The following is a 20,312-nucleotide window of genomic DNA, read 5'->3' as shown; positions in this document are numbered from 1 at the left end:
ACGACAAAGGCCAACTAACAACAAAATTGTATGACAAACGAGATGACCTCAGCTTTTTAATCGTCAACTTCCCTTATATATATATATATATATATATATATATATATATATATATATATATATATATATATATATATATATATATAGTAGTAATATTCCGCTATCACCTGCATATGGTGTTTATCTCCCAAATTATTCGTTACTTAAGAGCATGCTGTGAGTACGATCAGTTTTTAAACCGAAGCAGGCTACTAACACAAAAGTTGACGTTACAGGGATTTGAACAACCTCGTTTAAAGTCATAACCGGGTCATATTTTGGCTGAGTTGTTTCCTACCACTTGTTAGACCTTTGTTTTTATATAACTTTGACTACGGAATGTTCTGTCTACTTGATCAATACATAAGGCTCACGGCAGGTGTGGCCGGTCAACAGGGGATGCTTAGTTCTCCTAGACACCTGACCCCACCTTTGGAATCTCCAGGGATCTATGTGTGTGCCCTGTTCACAGATTTGTATTGTTTGAAGTATTTATGAGATCGATCACTGTTCGTTATATTCACAATTTTTCAAATGTGATCACTGATAATTTTAACATTTTTGTTGCACTCCTGACCAACAGCATGTGAGACTTTAAAGTAGAATTGTGAAGCATAAATTACATAAGAACATGGTTCCATTGTTTCAGTAAAGCCATGATGCAAATATCTGAATTTAATTTCAATTTTTTTAGTGTTTTTAAAATTTCTCAAAAATTGAAAGAAAAGATCAAAACACGTATGTATTGATGAATTGAAAAGGGGACATACAGGTAAACTTCGTAATCTCGACATCGACGGGACCATCGGAAAATGTCGAGATATCCGAGGTGTCGAGATATCAGAGTTGAGACTTGACGTCCAAGATTTCATTGCATAGCAAAACAGACAAGCTTATTATATGTACATGACTTTAATATAGACTGTAGCTCAACATATTTCAGAATTCCCTCTATTTTTATTAAAAATCTAGAAGTTATTTTAAAAATCTTGTTTATAAAACGTGTTCCTTATCGAAATATTTCTAAATTCACAAAGTTTCAGCACAAAGTTACAGCATTGAGCTGCATTCGAGTGTAACTTGCCTTTTCGTCAGAACAGGATACGAAATGCGCTCTATAAACTTCGAACCGTATAAAGTCGACATCCGATATATGGTAAAAAAAAAAAAAATAAATGCGGATTATTTTTTTCTTATTTCATTCAGAAAGAATATACAATAAAATTATTTTTTTTAGAGAGATTTGTGTATCTTAACTAACGTAGTGATGTTACGGATGCACGAATTACGACTGATTCTGTCAATCGTGTCGTTAATTGGATTGTTTCCTGTTGAATACATTTTAACTACAAAATATCATTAAAACTTTTTTTTTAATTCCTTAGTATGAATTTTTCAGTGTGTTTTTGTTATTCATTGTACTTTAGTTATCTTTTTCAAATTTAAAAGTTATGTTACGTTTCGATATACATTTACGCAGAATCGTGTAGATTTAGCAATGATATTACCCAAGCTCAATTAACTTCTCAAAGACGCCGAAGGGGCTTGGGATTCACCTACAAACACAGTCTATAAAATTAATTAAGCAGCTTGCAGTCAAAACATGGGTGTGAAAGGTGTGAAACTTTGACGAAGTCGAGATACCCTGAGTTGTCCGTGCGTGACGAGCGACCCTGTCTGACAAACAGTTAGGTTCAGTAGAGCAGAAAATTGCCGATGTCGACATATGCCAGGTAAATTTTGCTCTTGGGACTGTGAATATACGTCGAGATAACCCGGGTTGTCGACATTACCGAGGTCGACATATCAGAGTTTTTGCAAATCATTTATATAGTAAATACTGCCGGGACCGCGGAAGGATGTCGACATATCCCAGGTTGTCGACATATCCGATGTCGAGATACCGAAGTTTACCTGTATTTCTATAATAAAACTGTAATTATTTTAGTACTAAATTTTTCAAATAGATGTTTATTGATCAAATAATACTTAATAGTATGAATAGGAGTCTGTTCATCATTGAACTTGAATCTTTATAAAAATGTGTTGCACTACTGATCATGGAAATATGGATCTGAAACACAGACAGATCCTGTAAATGATAGATTTATCTGATAAAAATGTTCTTTGTGTCTTTATTTTCCAAAAAGGAAAGAAAAACATAATATACTGATTAAACAATTTCCAGGTTGGAGAGCAAAACATCAAATGTTGCATTCCTGACATAAATGGGTATCCACAAATATTTGACTCTTGTTTATGCTGCTTGTGATTTAGATAACATTTTAAGTCTTTAAATGGTCTATATGTTGTTGTTATACATTTTTAAAATTCATTTTTTTTACTTAATTGGCATACAGATTTTTAATTTCAATATATTTTGGTATCATTACATTTCAGGAAACTCTATCTCCAATAAATTTTAAACTATTATAATTTATTTAACAGATCTTCAAAAAATATGGAATTTTCAAAATGTAGCAAAAAGGTATTGCACACCTGACATTTTTAGCATAATTTTTGTGCATAACTTTTTTGTATCTTAAGATATCAATGAGATATTTGACAGGCATTTAGCCAGTATAAAAAGACACATGCAGAGCAATAGAAATTTATTCACATAGCCTGAAATTTTAGTGCAGGTTGATAATTATGTCTGGTCATTTTTTTAATTCACCCAATTGCGAACAAAAAAATTGGAAGCCATCGGGAAAAGATTTTTTTTTAAATATCTTGATCTCTCGGAAGATTTGCTTTTATTTGTCCTTTGAACATCGAGTTTTCTAGAGTCAACTTTATAATAATTAGTTACCGTTTAAGATCTTCCGTCGATATATGTACGTCTTGATAGAAGCATCGATCTTTACAAAACACGTTTTTTTAAAAAAAAATTCCGACATCTGCACCAAACACGTGATAACCGAGATTCCCTTGGTCATAAATTACATTAATGAACAGAGCCAAGACGTTATGCTTTATGGTCGTAAAAGCATCTTCCTGAAACAAAGACTCGCATTACGAATTTTTTTCCCTGGAGGAAAAAAATCATTACCGGTTTATTAATCAGGTCTGGATGATTTCTATATTTGGATGCCAAGGACAATATCCGTAAATTGCTATAAATACACAGAGTAAACAAGGTGCTATCCTTCTGACCAATCAGATAACGGGATTTAGATAAACCCATGAGAAAATATATAAAACACGTAGTTTTAATTTAACTTTTATACACTATTAGGAGTCGTAGACTATATATAACAATTCTACTGTGGACAAACAGAAAAGCTAAGACTGTTCACGGTAGCTCAGTCGGTAGAGCGCTCGCTCCGTGATCGGGAGGTCGTGAGTTCGAATCTCGGCCGCGACTGACCTAAGTCGATAAAAAAAAAGGGTAGCAACTGTTCCTTCGCCATGCGCTCGGCACTTTGAAGTGAAAGTTGCGGGTCCTTCGGATGAGACCTTAAAAACCGAGGCCCCGTGTCATGGCAGAAGATCCCTCACTACTCAATGGCCCTGAGTGCCGAGTAAAGGTCAAATTTCGAAGCCCTTCACCGGTATATGGTGACGTCTCTATATGAGTGAAAAATTCTCGAATGGGACGTAAAACAAGGCAGATTTTTAGTTTGTAGAACCTGGCATGGAGATGTATTAGTATTGGGGATATGGCAATAACAAAATTTTATTTTCTGTGTATAACAAAATTGTCCAGTTTCTTCTATGCGCGGTAAAAAACATTCACTTTCATTCCATGTTTCCCAATGTTTCGATATGCCCGTCTAAAGTATAAATTTATATATTATATGCCTTAGTCCGCACTCATAAAATCTGTTGATACAACGAACACGCGTGCAATAGATATGTACATAAAAACTTCACGATATCAATGAAATTTGGACCGCTAAGGGAAAAGCTTTATTAATAAACATAGAGCATTTTCTGGTATACATAATTGGCAATATTTTAACGGTGTGATGTTCCTCTATAGACGATAGCACTTTATTACATGCATTAATGTGTTTTATGTGTGTGTGTGTGTGTGTGTGTGTTTTCAGAGAAAAGAAGTCCAGATATATGGGGAATACCATATTCTTCCAAACGGTTCATATCTTACTTCTATAGACTGTCAAAATATCATTTTGAGGAAAAAGCAAGAGCACGTGTTCTCTTTTTGTTCCTTCGAAGGTCTGTTTGGGTATGTGTGAAAATGCTCTTTTCTGATAGGTCATGAAAATATTTTTGACTTCCATATATGGAAATCGTCCATACCTCTTTAAATGTTGAAAAAGTAGCTAACGATTATTTTTTATTATCATGAAATCTTGGAACTGTCAATAAAGGAAAATGAAATTTTATGATTATTTCTCTGATCTATTTAACTCTGAACAAATATCCTGGTCACTTCAGATTTTGATGAAGAGAACTGTGGAAAAAAGCATTTTATGATTGTAAAATAAACTCGTAACTTCAAAAGGAAGGGAACTCCTCGACTCCTTTTTTTAAAATCAGTTTTGATAGTTAGATGGCCTTGAAGCATTAATGTTTGTAAATAATTTGATTTTTGGATTGTATATACCGGTACATGTACTTTGACTGAGACTTAGCAGAGAGGGCGAAAGGCTATAACCTCCGTGAGTTCTAAATAATTCCCCCATCAGTTCAATAGTAGAAATAACTGAATTTTTTATAAATAAAAAGAATCAATTATAATTGAAAATCATTTAAGAATTAACATTATTCTAACTACAGACATATTTAAACTATCCCCCAGGGACAGTTAACATTTCTTTTATATAAACATACCTACGGTATGCAAATAACATTGGCTATCAATCAATTAATGAAACCTCCATGAGTTCTAAATATTTCCCCCTTCAGTTCGATAGTATGACTGATGTGTCATCTATGCCATTCCGTTTGAAGTTAAGTGTTTATTTTATCATCATAAAATGCTTTTCCACAGTTCTCTTCATTAAAACCTGAAGTGGCCAGGAGATAAATTCTTGTTAAAATGGCAACTGTGAAATTCAGGTGAGAAGGTATTAAACAGGGAACCCTTCAAATCTTTTTAGGGCACGATTTGATTGTTGAATGGATATGCTGCTACACTGTTTGTAAACAACTTGATGCTTCAATTGTATCTACTTTGACTGAGACTTAGCAGAGAGGGCGAAAGGCGGCAATGGAAATCAACCAATCAGGGAGCCGATAATTGATAAATAAAAGTGGTTAATCCAGTGACTGCAATTAATGGCACGTTAAGATGACCGAGATTGATAGTGTAGCAGACTCCCCGAACAACAGTTTAATAGAACTAGTGACCAAATCAAAGTGGAAAACTTCACCAAAATATAAGTTCTTCAGAAAGAGGAATCTAATGGGAAAACAAGTGTTTTCTGAGAATCATAAAAGGGAACAAAATGTTAAGGACAATGAAGTCAAAGGACATGTTACTGGGGATAACCCGGGAACGGAGCAAAGTAAAGTGTGTTTGATGAGCGAAAGCCCTTATAAAATCTGTAAGGTAAGGAATCACCTTAAATGATTCGTAAGGTAAGAATATCATAATTATTTTATAACACCTGGAAGGCAAGAAAAAACCACAATCACCTGAATAGAGAGTCTGCAAAGTAGGAAAATCAGAGAAACCTTAATGAACTTTAGGTAAGAAACCTACAAAATCATAGAATCTCTATAGTAAGAAAAACTAAGAATCTGTATTTTAAAAATAATACCAGAATTAATCTTTAGAATTTGTAAAATAAGAAAACTAGGCTCATTTTATAGAATTAGCATGTTCTATCTATGGGATAAGAGAAGCAGAACTACCTAGTAGAATTTGTAAGGTAAGAAACCAGAAACGTGCACCCTGAGGGATCTGTAAAGAAGACCAGATCAATGTAAAATAAGATAATCAGCTCTTGGAATCTGTAGGGGAAGAAGAAATTGTTAAATATAAAGCTAAATTCACTTTTAAAATATGGAAAGAAAATCGGGATAAACTTATAGAATCAATTAAAAAATCAGAATCACCTGAAAAGAGACCGTAATCTGAATTTGTATCATGAAATAAAAACAAACTTTTTTTAAATTAGTATTAGAAAATAATCAAGTAACTGAAATTATCTAGATATAATCAAATATATAGTGCAGATATGGAATTCATCAAGAAATTTAGTTAAATGAAAGCTTAAGATTGTAACTATATCATATGAAAACAGTTTCAATGTAAATTATCGGAGTGAGGACCCTTCAAGAAAGTACTGTTACATATTTTGAATGAATGTGACAGGCATTATTTATATCCTTTTCTGAGGAAAAAATCGGACGCTATCTTTTGAACAAAAATCCAATATCGGCATAGCTGTCAAAGTTTTATCAAGAAGTGTACATTAAGCCTTACTCTTAAAGGTGACAAGCTCTATGAAACAATGTAAAATATCCCAGTGATACGGAATAAGAACCAGAATTCTGAGCTTTCTTGTATAAACATAAGCAAAAGAATTCACTGTTAACAGGTTTGTGTTTTAACTCAAATTCAGAACAGATACAGCGAATCTACAGGTATCTTTCATACTCATTAGAAGCAGGTTCGGAAACTGCACAAAAGTAAGCAATTTTTACAAAGAACCCTTTGAATTAAATACAAGTATGTCTTTGTATAAGTTTACTTATCTGCATAAAAATGAGTATAGAATGTGTTCATAAATAATTTAAATATTTATAATTATGTTGGTGGAGAATAAAGAAAATTGCGATCACCTCTCTTTCATATCCTTAATACGGATCAATTTATAGTATGTAATTAATTATTTAATCATTATATATGATTTAAATTGTTTTAATATGACCTAATGAAATCAAGGTAGGGTCGATTAACTCTGTAAGTATGTTTGAAAACATAGTTTTCCTATCTGTACTTCATGCATATTTACACATTCCATCACTCATTCAATTACAGTTGCTTCGAGAGAAAGACTTTTTCTGTTAAAAAATTGTCCTAAATGTTGACAACCTGCCCACGAACGGAACCCTTTTAATTCCGAGTGCACAATTTTCAAAGATCTGATGCGTGTCATTTGATTTAAATGTAAATCCTGTTAGGATCATATTGAGTATGTCCCAGGTTAAGAGGCGGAGATATTCTCTACCCCGACTTCTCCGTCGTGGAAGAACGGAGGAAACCCGAGGGGAAGTGGGAATAAACTTATTAAATCCTGTGTACAATGGTGACGCAACAAACTCTGAACCAAATATCCAAAATAACGAAGATTTCGAACAGGTTAGAAAACTTTACATATATATACTGAGAATGAACACGTTTGATACGATGATATAGGTAAAGAAATGTGGTTGTTACTGAGTATATATAAGAAATAATTAACTCCGTGTAAACCAGCGAGTGACCTCCTTTTTGCATGAACGATTTGATAATCTTAAGCATACGTTTATATGTGTATATATTAGTGCTTTAGCAATTTAAAGGTAAGTAATTGTCAATAACCGATACAGGTATTCGGTCAGAACAATTCATAAATTGACGAATTCAATTAAACTCGTTACAGAATTATACATTCTTATTTAATATTGGTCATCTGAAATAAATCAATTACATAACTTTGAAATCTAATTTCGTTATAATTAGTTGCGTTTCCCATTACAGAACCCGTGTTAATAGATAGAATATTGTAGACTTCCGCCAGCTCCAAACAATGCATGTCCTGAATTTTATTCCTCGTTTTGAACACATTTTTACCACTATCATGTCCTACCCAGAATTGTTATCAGTGTCCCGAACCATTAAATAACAAGGACGAATCAGTTGCGGAGGTTTATGACCAAAACAAAGCAAGTCAGGTGCTTTGTAAACATCACAAACCGTCAGCGTCCATAGAACCGATAGAGGTGCATTATGTGTTCAAACATTGGTCCATTAATACACAATTAAATATAAAAAAGAAGAAAAATATCAGTAAGATTTCAAAGGAAACATTTTTAGTAAAAGAAACATTTTTCACGACCTCAATTATTTTAGACCATCAAGTTAGCCGTGGTTTGTTCCTGTGAGATAAAATTGTTTAAAAACGATTTTTTTGAAAAGACATTGTCTTTCTTATGCTGAATTCTAATCTATTGGAAGGATGTCACAATGGTAAATGAATTTTCTAAATTTCAAGATTTTCTTAAGTATTTTGAAACAACACAATATCCACTGACTTCAGTTTTTACTATATTAACTTTTAAATTGTACATGATTAAAATTAAAAGTTATGGATCTGAACATGTATAGTATATCTGATGAATTGATTAGCGTTGAAAGCTAAATTGAACATGAAAAGTCGCTGGCCCATCCATTTTCCACGTTAAAGGATATAATTTGGAAGGTAATATTATTTGAAGTGATTTTTAACACAGTTATACTTAAACTAGTTTTGAAAATAAAAATCACTGAGTGGATCTATATAACAATTAATAAACATGAATTGCTGAGAAAAATCGGCTTTTCTTTCTATCAGGATCTCGATAATATTGTTATAAATACATTTCATAAGGATAATGTCTCTTGTCTCCAAACTATGATTGACAATTTTCTACAAAATACCGTTGTGCAAAATTCTTGTCCCTGTGGAGATGTCAGTAATATTCAAATTATTTTTACAGATAGCACGTTCGGGAAACCTAACCGACCTACAAAAATTTCTTGATGACGATCTATCCCGAATCAATGTCCAGGACGTCCGTGGATGGTCGGCGGTCCACCATGCCGCCTCTCAGGGGTTCACAGACATTATCAGCTGCATTGCTTCTCGTGGGGGAGGTATGTAGACTCAGTGTAAAATTAATATTACCTGTAATTGTCCCATGCAAGAAATTAAAAAAAAATCAAATTTATCTTGATTTGTGAAATACTTCAGACATCAACCTGCAGGACGCTGAGGGCAACACACCGTTACATATCGCCGTTGAGAAGGAGCAAACAAAGGCAGTGGAGACTTTGATCAAGCTTGGAGCAAACACATCCTTACTAAACGACGCCAAAATGGCACCCGTCCATCTCGCTGTAGATCTGGGACTTTTAGAACCCCTGCAAGTAAGCTCAGATTTATCAAATTTACGTGGTATATTTCGACACCAACTGAAATGTTCTAAATTTTTGTATTATTATTCACCATTTTTCACATATTTAAATATTGATATTTATTTAGACAATTCTAATTTTGGACAAGAAGAGTGCTGTCATGCCGGGTGAAACTGGCGCTACACCGCTCCATTACTCTGCTTATAAAGACAGACACGAGTGTGCTAAACTTCTGGTATGGTATCACGCCATTGCCCTCTTACATCATAAATGTACATGCTCATGCAAATCTAACTGGAAAGTTTAACAATTTGTTTTTATAACAAAAAGCATTTCCATTAAAACACTTTTTTGAAAGATGTATAATTAACAATGGAAATTAAAAAAAATGAAGGGTGATCAGAAGGTTCTGAAACTGTCTATAAAACAATTAAATAATGCACAAGCCTTATCAATTAAACTTTTCATGTTTTATAATTTAACATAAATGCATTTGTTAGCATTTTTTCTGCAATTTGATGCTTTTATCACAATATCAAAGATTGATCAAAATTTGGTGAGCGAAACTGGCGCAATGTCAAAACTTGAAAAAAGATTTATTTGCTATGAAAAAATGCTGAAAAAAATGTTTTAATCCATATCCAGATAGAAAAAAAATTCTGGTGATCTTAGATCCACATGACAAAGCTTTCTTGCAAAGAAACGTAAAGAAAAATTAAACATCTGAAGAAAATTTCAAACGACTTGTTTAAAAATTCTATTTTCGTACAAAGCACTATACGTTGTTATAATCAATTTGAATTTTAAATCAGATTTAAAAGAAGCTAAAATGTATGGATGATTATGTAAGGCATCAGATGCTTTCAAAGTTCAAGAAGAATAAATAGAAGGAAGGAATATTGATAGGTTTTTCCTGACAAGTGGGTCAATTTTGCTAATAAATGCAGGATCTAAATCATCGTTGGGACTTTGTTCCAGCTAATTCGTCCATTGTACCTAATTTTTTTTCTGTCAAGTTTAAAAAAATAATTCATCTTACTAAATTTTTGAACAAATGTTGTTAATTTCTAAAACTTGCATGAGAAAAATATTTGAAAACATCACACATAGGAACTCAGTTTCAGACCTTTCTGATCACCCGTCATAAATCTGTGTTGGCCTTTTGTTTAGCAGTAACTCTTCAAGATCCACGGTTAATTTGATTCGTATCTATTGAGGTAGTCTTATTCTCATTGAACTCCTTTCTAAACAATTAAGAAAGATTATAATGATTTACCAGTTTTGTATCAATCACTGTATCAACCTTTCAGTAATATGTAAATACAATTAACATACGTACGTGTTATAGCTAGAGCACGGAGCCAAACCTTGTAAGAGTTGTGACGATGGGTTCTACCCTATACACGCCGCGGCGACAAGGGCAGCAGACAAAACCCTGGAAGTGCTCATCAAGCATGGTAAAACGGGAATTATATTAGGCTTCCCTCAAACAGTTTATATGCAGTTAATTTCCGTAGAGAAAAGCAAGAATGTCTCTCAATGGCCAGACATACAATGCTTGGTTGTCTGGATAAAAGTTTGAGGAAATAAAAACTATAATTGTTCACACACATTTTGATTATGCTTTGCAACTTAAAAAACTCAATCAAAACAAGTCATTGATGATTATATATATTTAAAATAGAAACAGTTAATTAAGTTTGAGAACGGTCTTCTTGATTTAATTCTGCATCACATTGTATATTTAGTTGAGAGACTTGGCTACTCCCGTGAAGTGGTTCTTTCCTTTACTGATAAATACAACAACACCCCGCTCCATTCCGCCGTCAGCAGTGGAGACCCAGAGGTATGACGTCATAGCAGGTTATTCTCCCATTATAAAGACAATGGTCATATACCTTTATTCTTTCTAATCCTTTGTTTTCATTAATAGGCTGTGACTGTTTGTCTCAATGCTGGAGCTGGTCTGGATGTACAACAGGTAAGGTACACTCATCATTAAATTGTACAAACTGTACAAACTGATACAGTTGGGTAATCATGTATGAAATCTGAACGACTTTTTTGTTTTCAGGAAGACAAGTCCACTGCTCTACACTTTGCCTGCGCTCAGGGCGGACTCAACATCATCCAGATCATGCGCAAGTTACAGCCTGAAAAATTCATGATTGCCAGCAAAATGACAGACATATTACAAATGACACCTCTTCACAGGGCGGCGCTGTTCAATCACGTGGCAGTCGTCAAGTTTCTAATTGAAGAAGTAGAGTCCATTTTATTTATCAAATATGGTCTGCTTTGATAATGAAGAAGACACCCATTGCTCGTTATAAAAATATTTGTGTTTATTTTTTAAATTGAAAGGGTGTTGAGGTTAATGCCCGAGATTGCCTGGATAGAACACCACTTTTGCTAGCGGCATCTAAGGGAGCATGGAAGACAGTGCAACTTTTGCTGGAAAATGGCGCCAATATCTCTCTCAAAGACAATAAAAATAGAAACTTCTTTCACCTTGCCATCAAATATGGCGGTAAACTTAACCAATTCGGTGTTGAGAGTATGAAAGTACGTCAAGTGAATACACACTTTCCTTTTTTCTTTGGCTTGACATCCTAGATGCTTTTCTTGTGAATTTTTATTCAGTCAAGAAATATCCTAATGGTATTTTTGATGAAATGTTTATTGTGAAATATAAGATTATGCATATCTTTGAATGTGTCTTTCCAGCATTTTAAAAACTTGTTGAATGAGAAGGATGATTACGGCTGTACACCATTACACTATGCTTCAAAAGAGGGATACCTTGTAGCCTTGGATGACCTGATTGAACTTGGAGCAATTGTCAACCCTAAGAATAAGGATAAGCAATCTCCTCTCCACTTTGCAGCAAGGTAGGACTACTCAAGTGAACTCATTTGAAAATATCCATGTAGAATCTTCCAAAAATGACAATTGATTTATATATGTGTAGGTATGGTCGTTACAACACTTGCAGACGATTACTGGACAGTAAGCTAGGACCAAACATCATAAATGAATCAGACTGTGACGGCTTTACGGCGCTTCATCTAGCGGCACTCAATGGCCATGTCAAAATTATCAATCTCCTGATGCAGAAAGGAGCATGTGTCACAAGGTATTTAACAAAGATTACGCATAAGTCACAATTTGAGCAGCAAATCACAAAATCTACAAAATTCCAAAGTACATTCTGAGTTATTTTGAAACTTGCTGATTTCTGTCTTCATAAAAAAAGCCGCACACCTGTACAAACTTTAATATATATTGGCACCTTCTCCTAAATGCCCGTAATACCGTAACGGGGTAAGAATTGAACGTTGGAGGATTTCATATCTTTTTGATGTATGACAAACGGATGACTTCAGCATTTCCATCTGTATATGGTGTTTATGTTTCCCAACTGACTCGACACGCAAGAGGATGCTCTGAATATAAACAATTTTGAAACGGGGACAAGCTACTGACAAATAAGTTGATGTTTAAAGGATTTCAACAACCCACTTTCAAGTCAGCGTTTTGCAAATTCTACGATCGTTATGATGACCTTATTTGTAAATACAACCTATCATTGGGTCGTATTTTTTTGTTGACATGTTTAATACTATTTAGTGGGTCATTGCTTTTATGTTAAATTTTACTACGGAGTACTCCGTATACTTCATAATTATTTAAGGCGGGTGTGACCGGTCAACAGGGGATGTTTACTCCTCCTAGGCATCTAATTACTACAGAGGACTCACGGTGGGTGTGACCGGTCAACAGGGGATGTTTACTCCTCCGTGACACCTGTTCCCACCTCTACAGTTCCCAGGGGCCCGTGTTTGCCCTGTTCTCGATTTGTTTTGTTCATTAGATTTATACGATAGTTCATTTGTTCGTTATCTTCGCATTTTTTCATTATTAACTTAATATTTTGATGAATTAATCAGCTAAGTTTTAAAACAGTAAGTCAGATTTACTGCGAATTAGCGAAAGATATGTAATTGCTGTATTATCACCCTTAAACTGTTCACATACACTATGCTAAAGTATTCCGATTTATTGCAGAAAATTTTGTTTTTACCATATTTGATATAGATTGTAAAATATATAGTCTCTTCAGTTTTCACCTTATTTCATTTCGGGGTGAGAAGATATTTACCTCGTACTTGAAAAGTAATTAAGATACAATCACTTTAAAATGGAATCGTATTCCAAACACTTGAGACTGTGCTAAATCCCAAGTTACAATATCAGTCGCAATAATTCATGTAGGGTTACCAATGATCAATGAAAGATCAGTGTTTGTTAAGAGTGAAAATCAAGTGTCCTTGCGTTTTATTGGGTTGTGAATTTTAATCTAGACAGCATAGAACAAGTGCTTAAAAGAAGTCATACATAACCATAAACGTGTTGATATCGTCATGAATTTCCGTTTGACATTTGTACAAATATTTGATTATTAGGTCAGATTATAACATAAGGATTGTGGGTCAAATTATATCAATAGCACAGTTTGAACGCGTGAGCACAATTTACAGTCCTGCAGCTGAAGGGAGAATAAGAAACCTTTTCCCCCCAAATAAGAACCTATTTTTAAAGACGTGTTATATCTCTGATAAGAACATGTCAAAGACAGTCTTAATTTCGGTTTCTGTATATGTCATAAATCACAAGCTAGAAACTGTATGATATTTAATCGATCATATGTTTCTGAAATTGGAACGGTTATGAGAGCAACTACTCAGTATTTAAAGCAAGTATATTTAGACATTATATTAAGTATTTTACCCTTAAATTGTTCTCAGTTTTAATAGGTCTTTTTAAGATAAGATTTACGCTTAACATATACTAAGTATTCATATCCATCATTATAAAACTTAATTTATTTACAGCAATTATTGAAAAGATAAATCCATTTAGTACAAGGACGTAAACAAAATTAAAATAATTAAAAACCTCCTACCAAGACTATTGGTATAATCGTATTTACATACTATAATTTTAAAACAGAAAAATAAATCTTCATTAAAAAGTCTTTAATGGTTTAACAGTACTCTCGTACCAATCCAGCATAGGCAAAAGGTTAGTTTATCCATATTACCCCCATTTGTTTATATGGGAAAATAGTACTACTGAAATATGAAGATAACGAACAGTAATCAAGCTCAAAAGTCCACTGGAATAATATATATTTGGAGCAGAGCAAACACGGACCCCCTAAAAATATCAGAGATGGGATCAGGTGCCATGGAGGAGTGAGCATCCCCTGTCGACCGTCATACCTGCCGTGTGCTCCTTGTCATGATCGGGCAGACGGAAAAATCCGTAGACAATTCAGTGTGAAAATAATGGCCTAACAAGTTGTATGAAAAACGTCAGTCAACATTTAAACGCTAGATTGTATTTGCTAACAGTGTCATTGTATCGACCATAGAATTTATGAAATGTTGAGTTTAAATGGGACCGTTGATATTCTTGTATCATCAACTTATTTGACAATAGCTTACTTTGTTTTAGAAATTGTTGTACGTAGGGTACGCTCTTGCTCATCGAATCAAGTGGAAGACATAAACTCCATAAGTAGTTATATTATGGTTTGTTGCTAAATAAATAAGGGCAGTTGACGATAGAAAAGTTGAAATCATTTCGTGTATCATTAAGTTTTGTTTTTAGTTTGCATTAATGTGTTCTAGTAAAATATCGAAACATGAAACAGATGTGTCAGACTCTGTGGTGTATTTTTCTTCGAGTTCAAAGGGATATATCGATTCAAAGTAGGGAGGAAGTATTTTGCTACCTATCTATCCTATTTTTATTCTTTCAGAGCACACGATGACAACTCTCCAATCCACATGGCAGCCATTAACGGGTATACCAAGTGCATCCGGGCTCTTCTTAGTGTCCATGCCAACATACTCGATGTCAAAAACAAAAATGGGGTACAAGAATTTGTTCTGTTTTGGAGGGTCTGTTTTATTTTTAAGAAAAGATAAACTGGTGACTCTTTCTAAACTGATCATCCTTCAATAAAACGTACAATAGCAAGAAATACGAAATATGTTATACAATCGCTGGACATTTTATGCAGATAATTTTGGTACTTAATTAAAAACAGCTGTTTTTCTTCTTGTAGGACACGGCTTTACATCTTGCCTCACGTTCTGGACAATCAAAGGTGGTCGATCTTCTTTTGACACTTGGCGCAAAAATTAGTTTGAATGGAGAGGAGAAGAGTTTTATGGACATTGCAATTGAGAATAGACATGCATTTGTGGCAAAGGCAGCGATTAAACACGCTAGGTCAGAATTTTCGGGGAATATATTTTATCATTTCGTTGCCTGTACAGTTTATACTCTTTAGAAAGATATTAAAAAAAAATAATTCTTGAAGTAAATAGATCAATACTACCAATTTGTTTCATTTCTCTTTGTATTGTTATAATTAGATGGAGCGAAGTACTACACACGTGTTCCAAAACCTTTGGTTGCCCAATGCACGGTCTGATTAAACACCTACCTGATGTGTGTATGGTAAGAGCGAAACGTTTTCTAAATATACCTTAAAAAGATAATTGATGTTATGAAAATAAAAATAATGTAAATTATTCGTTTTTTTAATTTCAATAGACGGTTCTGGATCGCTGCGTCACAAGTGGTGGTGGAGATTGTCATAAGAAAGATTATTACGTAAGCGTTAACGCATTGTGATGTCGTCACTTTTCTGTGAACGAAATCATTTCCCTTCTATGTCATTTTTGAAGGACTCTTTTTTTTAGATTGAGTACAACTTTGAATACCTACAGTGTCCGGTGCGATATGTCAGAGAAGTGACAAAGAATGGCGGCGATATACAGCCAATGTTTGCTCTAAATGTGAGTACCGAATCAAATGGCCGCTGCTGAGACTTTTTTCTTCATATTTTTAATGCAAAACATACGAAGAAGACATTTTCTTTTCCCGTTTCTGATTTCAGATGATGGTTCGCCACGGTAGAGTAGAATGCCTGTCTCACAAATTATGTCGAACATACCTCACCATGAAATGGCAAATACCCCATTCTTTTGCTCAAAATAAATGCTTCTTGATATGCCGATCATTTCATTTCATAAGTGAGACTGAAATAAAGTTAAAATTTTTGAAAGCTTAACATCTGATACTTAGTGTTTTTGTATACTTTCAGGCGAGCTTACGGTATGTGGGTACACTCGATCAACCTGATTCTATATGTAGCATACCTTGCTATGCTGACATTACTTGCCACAAAAGATTTCACGTCACACGCACCCATCGCCAATCTAAGCCACAATGTAACACAGCATACAGAAACCAAACCAAATGAAGTAAAATGCCATTTATTCAATATTTAATATTTTTCAATATCTACATTATATAAAGTAGGATAAAGACATACTTGACAGCTCTCTTGTTTCTTTTCCACAGATCAGCACCATGTATCGGCTTGTGACGGGAGTTTTGTTTATATTCACAATCCTCAACATTATAAAGGAAATAGTGCAGATGGCACAGCAGGTGATTAATACGATATGTATTATTTCTATTTGCTCCTGATTTGATAGACGGGGAGAAAAAATATTAACAGTTAGTTTTGTGTGTGATTGATTCGTAAATTCATTGTTTACAATAAGTATAGTTGTATGGGCCATGGAGAAAAATTGCAAGAAAAAAAATTCCTCAAATTTCAAATCCAACATGTACGAAACCCCTAAAGCCTCTTTGTCTCTCACAAACTTATGTGTGTCTGTTACAGCGTATTCGGTACTTCGTAGACGCCAACAATCTCCTTGAGTGGGTGTTGTATGTCTCCACAGCCGTTTTTATCGCCCCTGTTTTGTTCAATATTTCAAACTCTCTCAACATGGAGGCGGGAGCTATAGCTGTATTCCTGGCCTGGTTCAATTGTCTTCTCTTTCTTCGACGGTACGTTAGCAACAAGATGTCAGCTATCGGTGATATTGTTAAGTATTTGCCTTATTAATAGGAAAGTTTCTAAGATTACTAGTATGTTTTTTATGTATTCTTTATTCAAATATGTTTTGATAATTATAAGAATATTAACATTTCCAATGATGTATCAATAATTACAAATCAAATCCGTGGTTATAGCTTCAACTATATCTCATGTGACCTCTAAATGTCATTTAGTATTCATTACGTCAGAGTAGGCGGGAATAATATATGAATCAGAGGGAGTGATATATACCTCAGTGTGAGAATGAAATATATGGAGATAACGAACAGTATTCAAGCTCAAAAGTCCATTAAACAATACAAAATAGGAGCAGAGCAAACACGGACCTCCAAAACATCAGAGGTGGGATCAGATTGCCATGGAGGAGTGAGCATCCCCTGCCGACCGTCATACCCGCCGTGTGCTCCTTGTCATGATCGGGAAGTTACGGAAAAATCCGTCGACAATTCAGTGTGTAAATAATGGTCTAACAATTAGTATGAAAAACGTCAGTCAGCATAGAATGTGATAAAAAAAAAAAGAGTGTTTAATCATAGTTCCTGTGAAATGTGCCTACCTGTATATGTATGAGGCCTAAACTTCTTTCCTGCACTATTAATAATTGATGTAAATAACATTTGCCATTTGAATTTACATGTAGGTTTGATATATTTGGTATTTACGTGGTGATGTTCCTAGAGATTCTGGCTACCCTGTTGCAGGCTGTGTGCGTCTTCTCTATCCTTCTTGTCGCCTTTGGATTGGCATTCTCCATTCTTCTAAAGCATGAGGTAAGACCTCATGGAATACACACAGCAAAATTGAATTGTTCATGAATTTCAGTTATTTATCATGATTTTCTAACTTAAATATGGATGATGTATTGTATATTATAGTAGGTTCAACTTTGTACTGCAATGTTGTTTTCTCTATATAATCCGATTCATTCGCATCCAATGACGATGCATGGGTGCACGAAGATTTCATGGCTTTCAATGGTCTTGCTGCATCGTTTCTAAATCCTTCATACTTTTTTACACAGGAGAGCAGGGCCTACTCCACTCCTCTCATGTCGATTGTCCGGGCCTCAATGATGATGCTGGAGTTGGATTACATGTCATCGTTTAATGAGCCTTATTTTGATGATAATTCCTCCACCCTACCTTATTCCACTCTCACCATCATCTTCCTTCTTGTCTTTGTCCTTCTGATGCCAATCTTGCTCGTCAACCTTTTGGTAAGCTCACTGTTGTTATTGATTTTGCCCAGCCAATACCAAAGGCTGTTGACATTCGTTCGTCAGCACGTTGGTGGATCCATCTTGTAATCAGTAAAGCATGATCACTAGACAGGTTATGTTTCCATGTGAACTTTGTACATCATCTTATCCTCTATTGTAGATTGGTTTAGCTGTCGGTGACATTGAAGCCGTTCTGAGAACTGCAACTCTGAAACGACTGGCCATGCAGGTTAAACACGTTTATTTTTTAAGTTTGTACGATTTCCTGATAGTTCCTAATACATTTATTACTTGATTTCAGATATAATCCTTTATTTTGATTTATGAGGTTGCTTATTAATGTGTTGTATCTAAATATATGTAGGTTGAGCTTCACACAGAACTGGAGCGCCGTCTACCGGCCAGACTTCTAGAGAAGGTAGACAAAATGAAGTACAAAGAATATCCCAATAAGTGTGGGAAAATGGTCAAGGTAATATGCTTAATTCTGGTTTGATAATGTTATTATTTTTTCTCCGCCTGAAAGGAAATTTATCAGAGTTTTATCTGTAGGTTTTCAAAAACATGATGGAAGCAGAGGCAGCAAGTCCATCGATGTGTGGCGGCGAGGAACCTGGCTTTCTTAAAACAGAGCTCTTTAAGCAAAAAAATAGGTTGGAGATTCAAAATTATATTTTTAACTTTTTTTGAAATTTATTTCAACTCAGTTTTACATCCTCCTACCAATCAAAAACTTATCTATATTTGTATTATTTAAGCATTTGAACCGGTTTTATACTTAGGTTGAAAGAGATATCTATGAACATGGAGCGTAATTATGACATGCTGAAACTGATTGTTCAGAAAATGGAGATCGAGACAGAAGCAGATAACCATGATGAAGGGGTTCATACGTCACAAAGTCTTGACATCATCAATCCTGCGTCATCCAAATGGAACTCTGACGTCCTCAAAAAGAATCTCGTGCGTCAAAACGCCATCATCTCAAAGTGGAAAGGAAAATCAGAACATTCGGTCATTCAAGGCAGTTTTGATTGCTGATGACTAAAATTCCATTCCTTTTCAATCGTGTGAAAAAAAAACTCACGAGATGCGCTCGTAAAGTCCGCCAGGAGTAAATATAAGGCTAGCCCAAAAATACCTATTCTCTCCAAGTCTTTGTGATGTACAACAATGTGTTGCTGACTTTGGTGTTGTCATATTATTTTATTTTATGAACACGTGACTTGAAAGTTTAACAAAATATAGCAAGTTGAATTTCTGGATACTCTCCTAATCAGTCTCTGTGATTGCCAGATAAATAAAAGTATAAATCGCTAAATGATGCTTAGTTTGTAACAAAACATAGGCAGTGTGTAAAGCATAACCCATTAAGAATAAAGCAAAAAAAGACTTGCTGGAAGAAGACGATATCTTCGTGTCCTTCCTTTTAATACACATTGTAATTAAGTGTAGGAGTAAATGACGGTTGCGATGAAACATAGGTTGTCTAGTCTTAACATCTGCTGTCTGATAATGTTAACAATTACATTCGGCTTGAGCATCACTGAAGAGACATAATTTGTCAAAATGCGCATCTGGTGCATCAAAATTGGTACCGTATATGATATACATTATGTCCCCTGGGTCGAGGCCTCTGCTGATGGACTGTTAGTCCCCGAGGGTCTCTACAGCCCAGTAACCTAGTACTTCGGTACTAGCTTGAAAATACGGATATATATTCAATTTCGGTGGTAATATTTAGGAATTTTTTTTTTAAAATCAATGATTTTCTCCCTCAAGCATAACTCTGATCCTTCAACGTATTTGGCTCCAATCTTTGGCACCTTTTTCAGCTCTTCCAAGTCTTTTTTATTTAAATATTTTAGATTTCCAAAGTTTCGGCTCGAACATCACTGAAGAGACATAATTTGTCGAAATGCCTATCTGGTTCATCAAAAGTGGTACTGTATATGATTAACATTAATGGTAACCTAACAACCAAG

The 20,312-nt window shown here is 34.6% G+C and overlaps 1 protein-coding gene across 1 annotated transcript; it reads left to right on the top strand.

The window, feature by feature from the left end:
* The first annotated feature begins 5,299 nt into the window (after positions 1-5,299).
* LOC133200771 (transient receptor potential cation channel subfamily A member 1-like) lies at positions 5,300-19,684 on the top strand. Its single transcript, XM_061336560.1, has 26 exons — positions 5,300-5,560; positions 8,698-8,854; positions 8,952-9,127; positions 9,243-9,350; positions 10,464-10,572; positions 10,864-10,961; positions 11,049-11,096; positions 11,190-11,378; positions 11,480-11,680; positions 11,843-12,006; positions 12,087-12,251; positions 14,943-15,057; positions 15,252-15,418; positions 15,565-15,649; positions 15,746-15,805; positions 15,895-15,990; positions 16,092-16,162; positions 16,299-16,458; positions 16,559-16,648; positions 16,887-17,056; positions 17,749-17,878; positions 18,130-18,324; positions 18,488-18,556; positions 18,692-18,799; positions 18,880-18,980; positions 19,110-19,684. Exons 1-26 carry the CDS (start codon positions 5,300-5,302, stop codon positions 19,366-19,368), a joined length of 3,552 nt encoding a protein of 1,183 aa, XP_061192544.1. The 3' UTR covers positions 19,369-19,684.
* The last annotated feature ends 628 nt before the right edge of the window (positions 19,685-20,312 follow it).

Source organism: Saccostrea echinata, unplaced genomic scaffold, assembly GCF_033153115.1.
Source record: "Saccostrea echinata isolate AGI-Se365-2 ecotype Australia unplaced genomic scaffold, CSIRO_AGI_Sech_v1 ptg000041l, whole genome shotgun sequence".
In the NCBI taxonomy this organism is placed as follows: domain Eukaryota; kingdom Metazoa; phylum Mollusca; class Bivalvia; order Ostreida; family Ostreidae; genus Saccostrea; species Saccostrea echinata.
The sequence above is the reverse complement of the archived record's forward strand: the minus strand, read 5'-3'. Positions and strand labels throughout refer to the sequence as shown.

Bases quoted from the DNA above. Each gene is read 5' to 3' on its own strand.
- LOC133200771 (XM_061336560.1), top strand. From the start codon at position 5,300: ATGACCGAGATTGATAGTGTAGCAGACTCCCCGAACAACAGTTTAATA. The intron at 15,991-16,091 runs GTGAGTACCGAA...TTCTGATTTCAG, and splicing joins AGCCAATGTTTGCTCTAAAT to ATGATGGTTCGCCACGGTAG. The intron at 18,981-19,109 runs GTTGGAGATTCA...TTTTATACTTAG, and splicing joins CTCTTTAAGCAAAAAAATAG to GTTGAAAGAGATATCTATGA.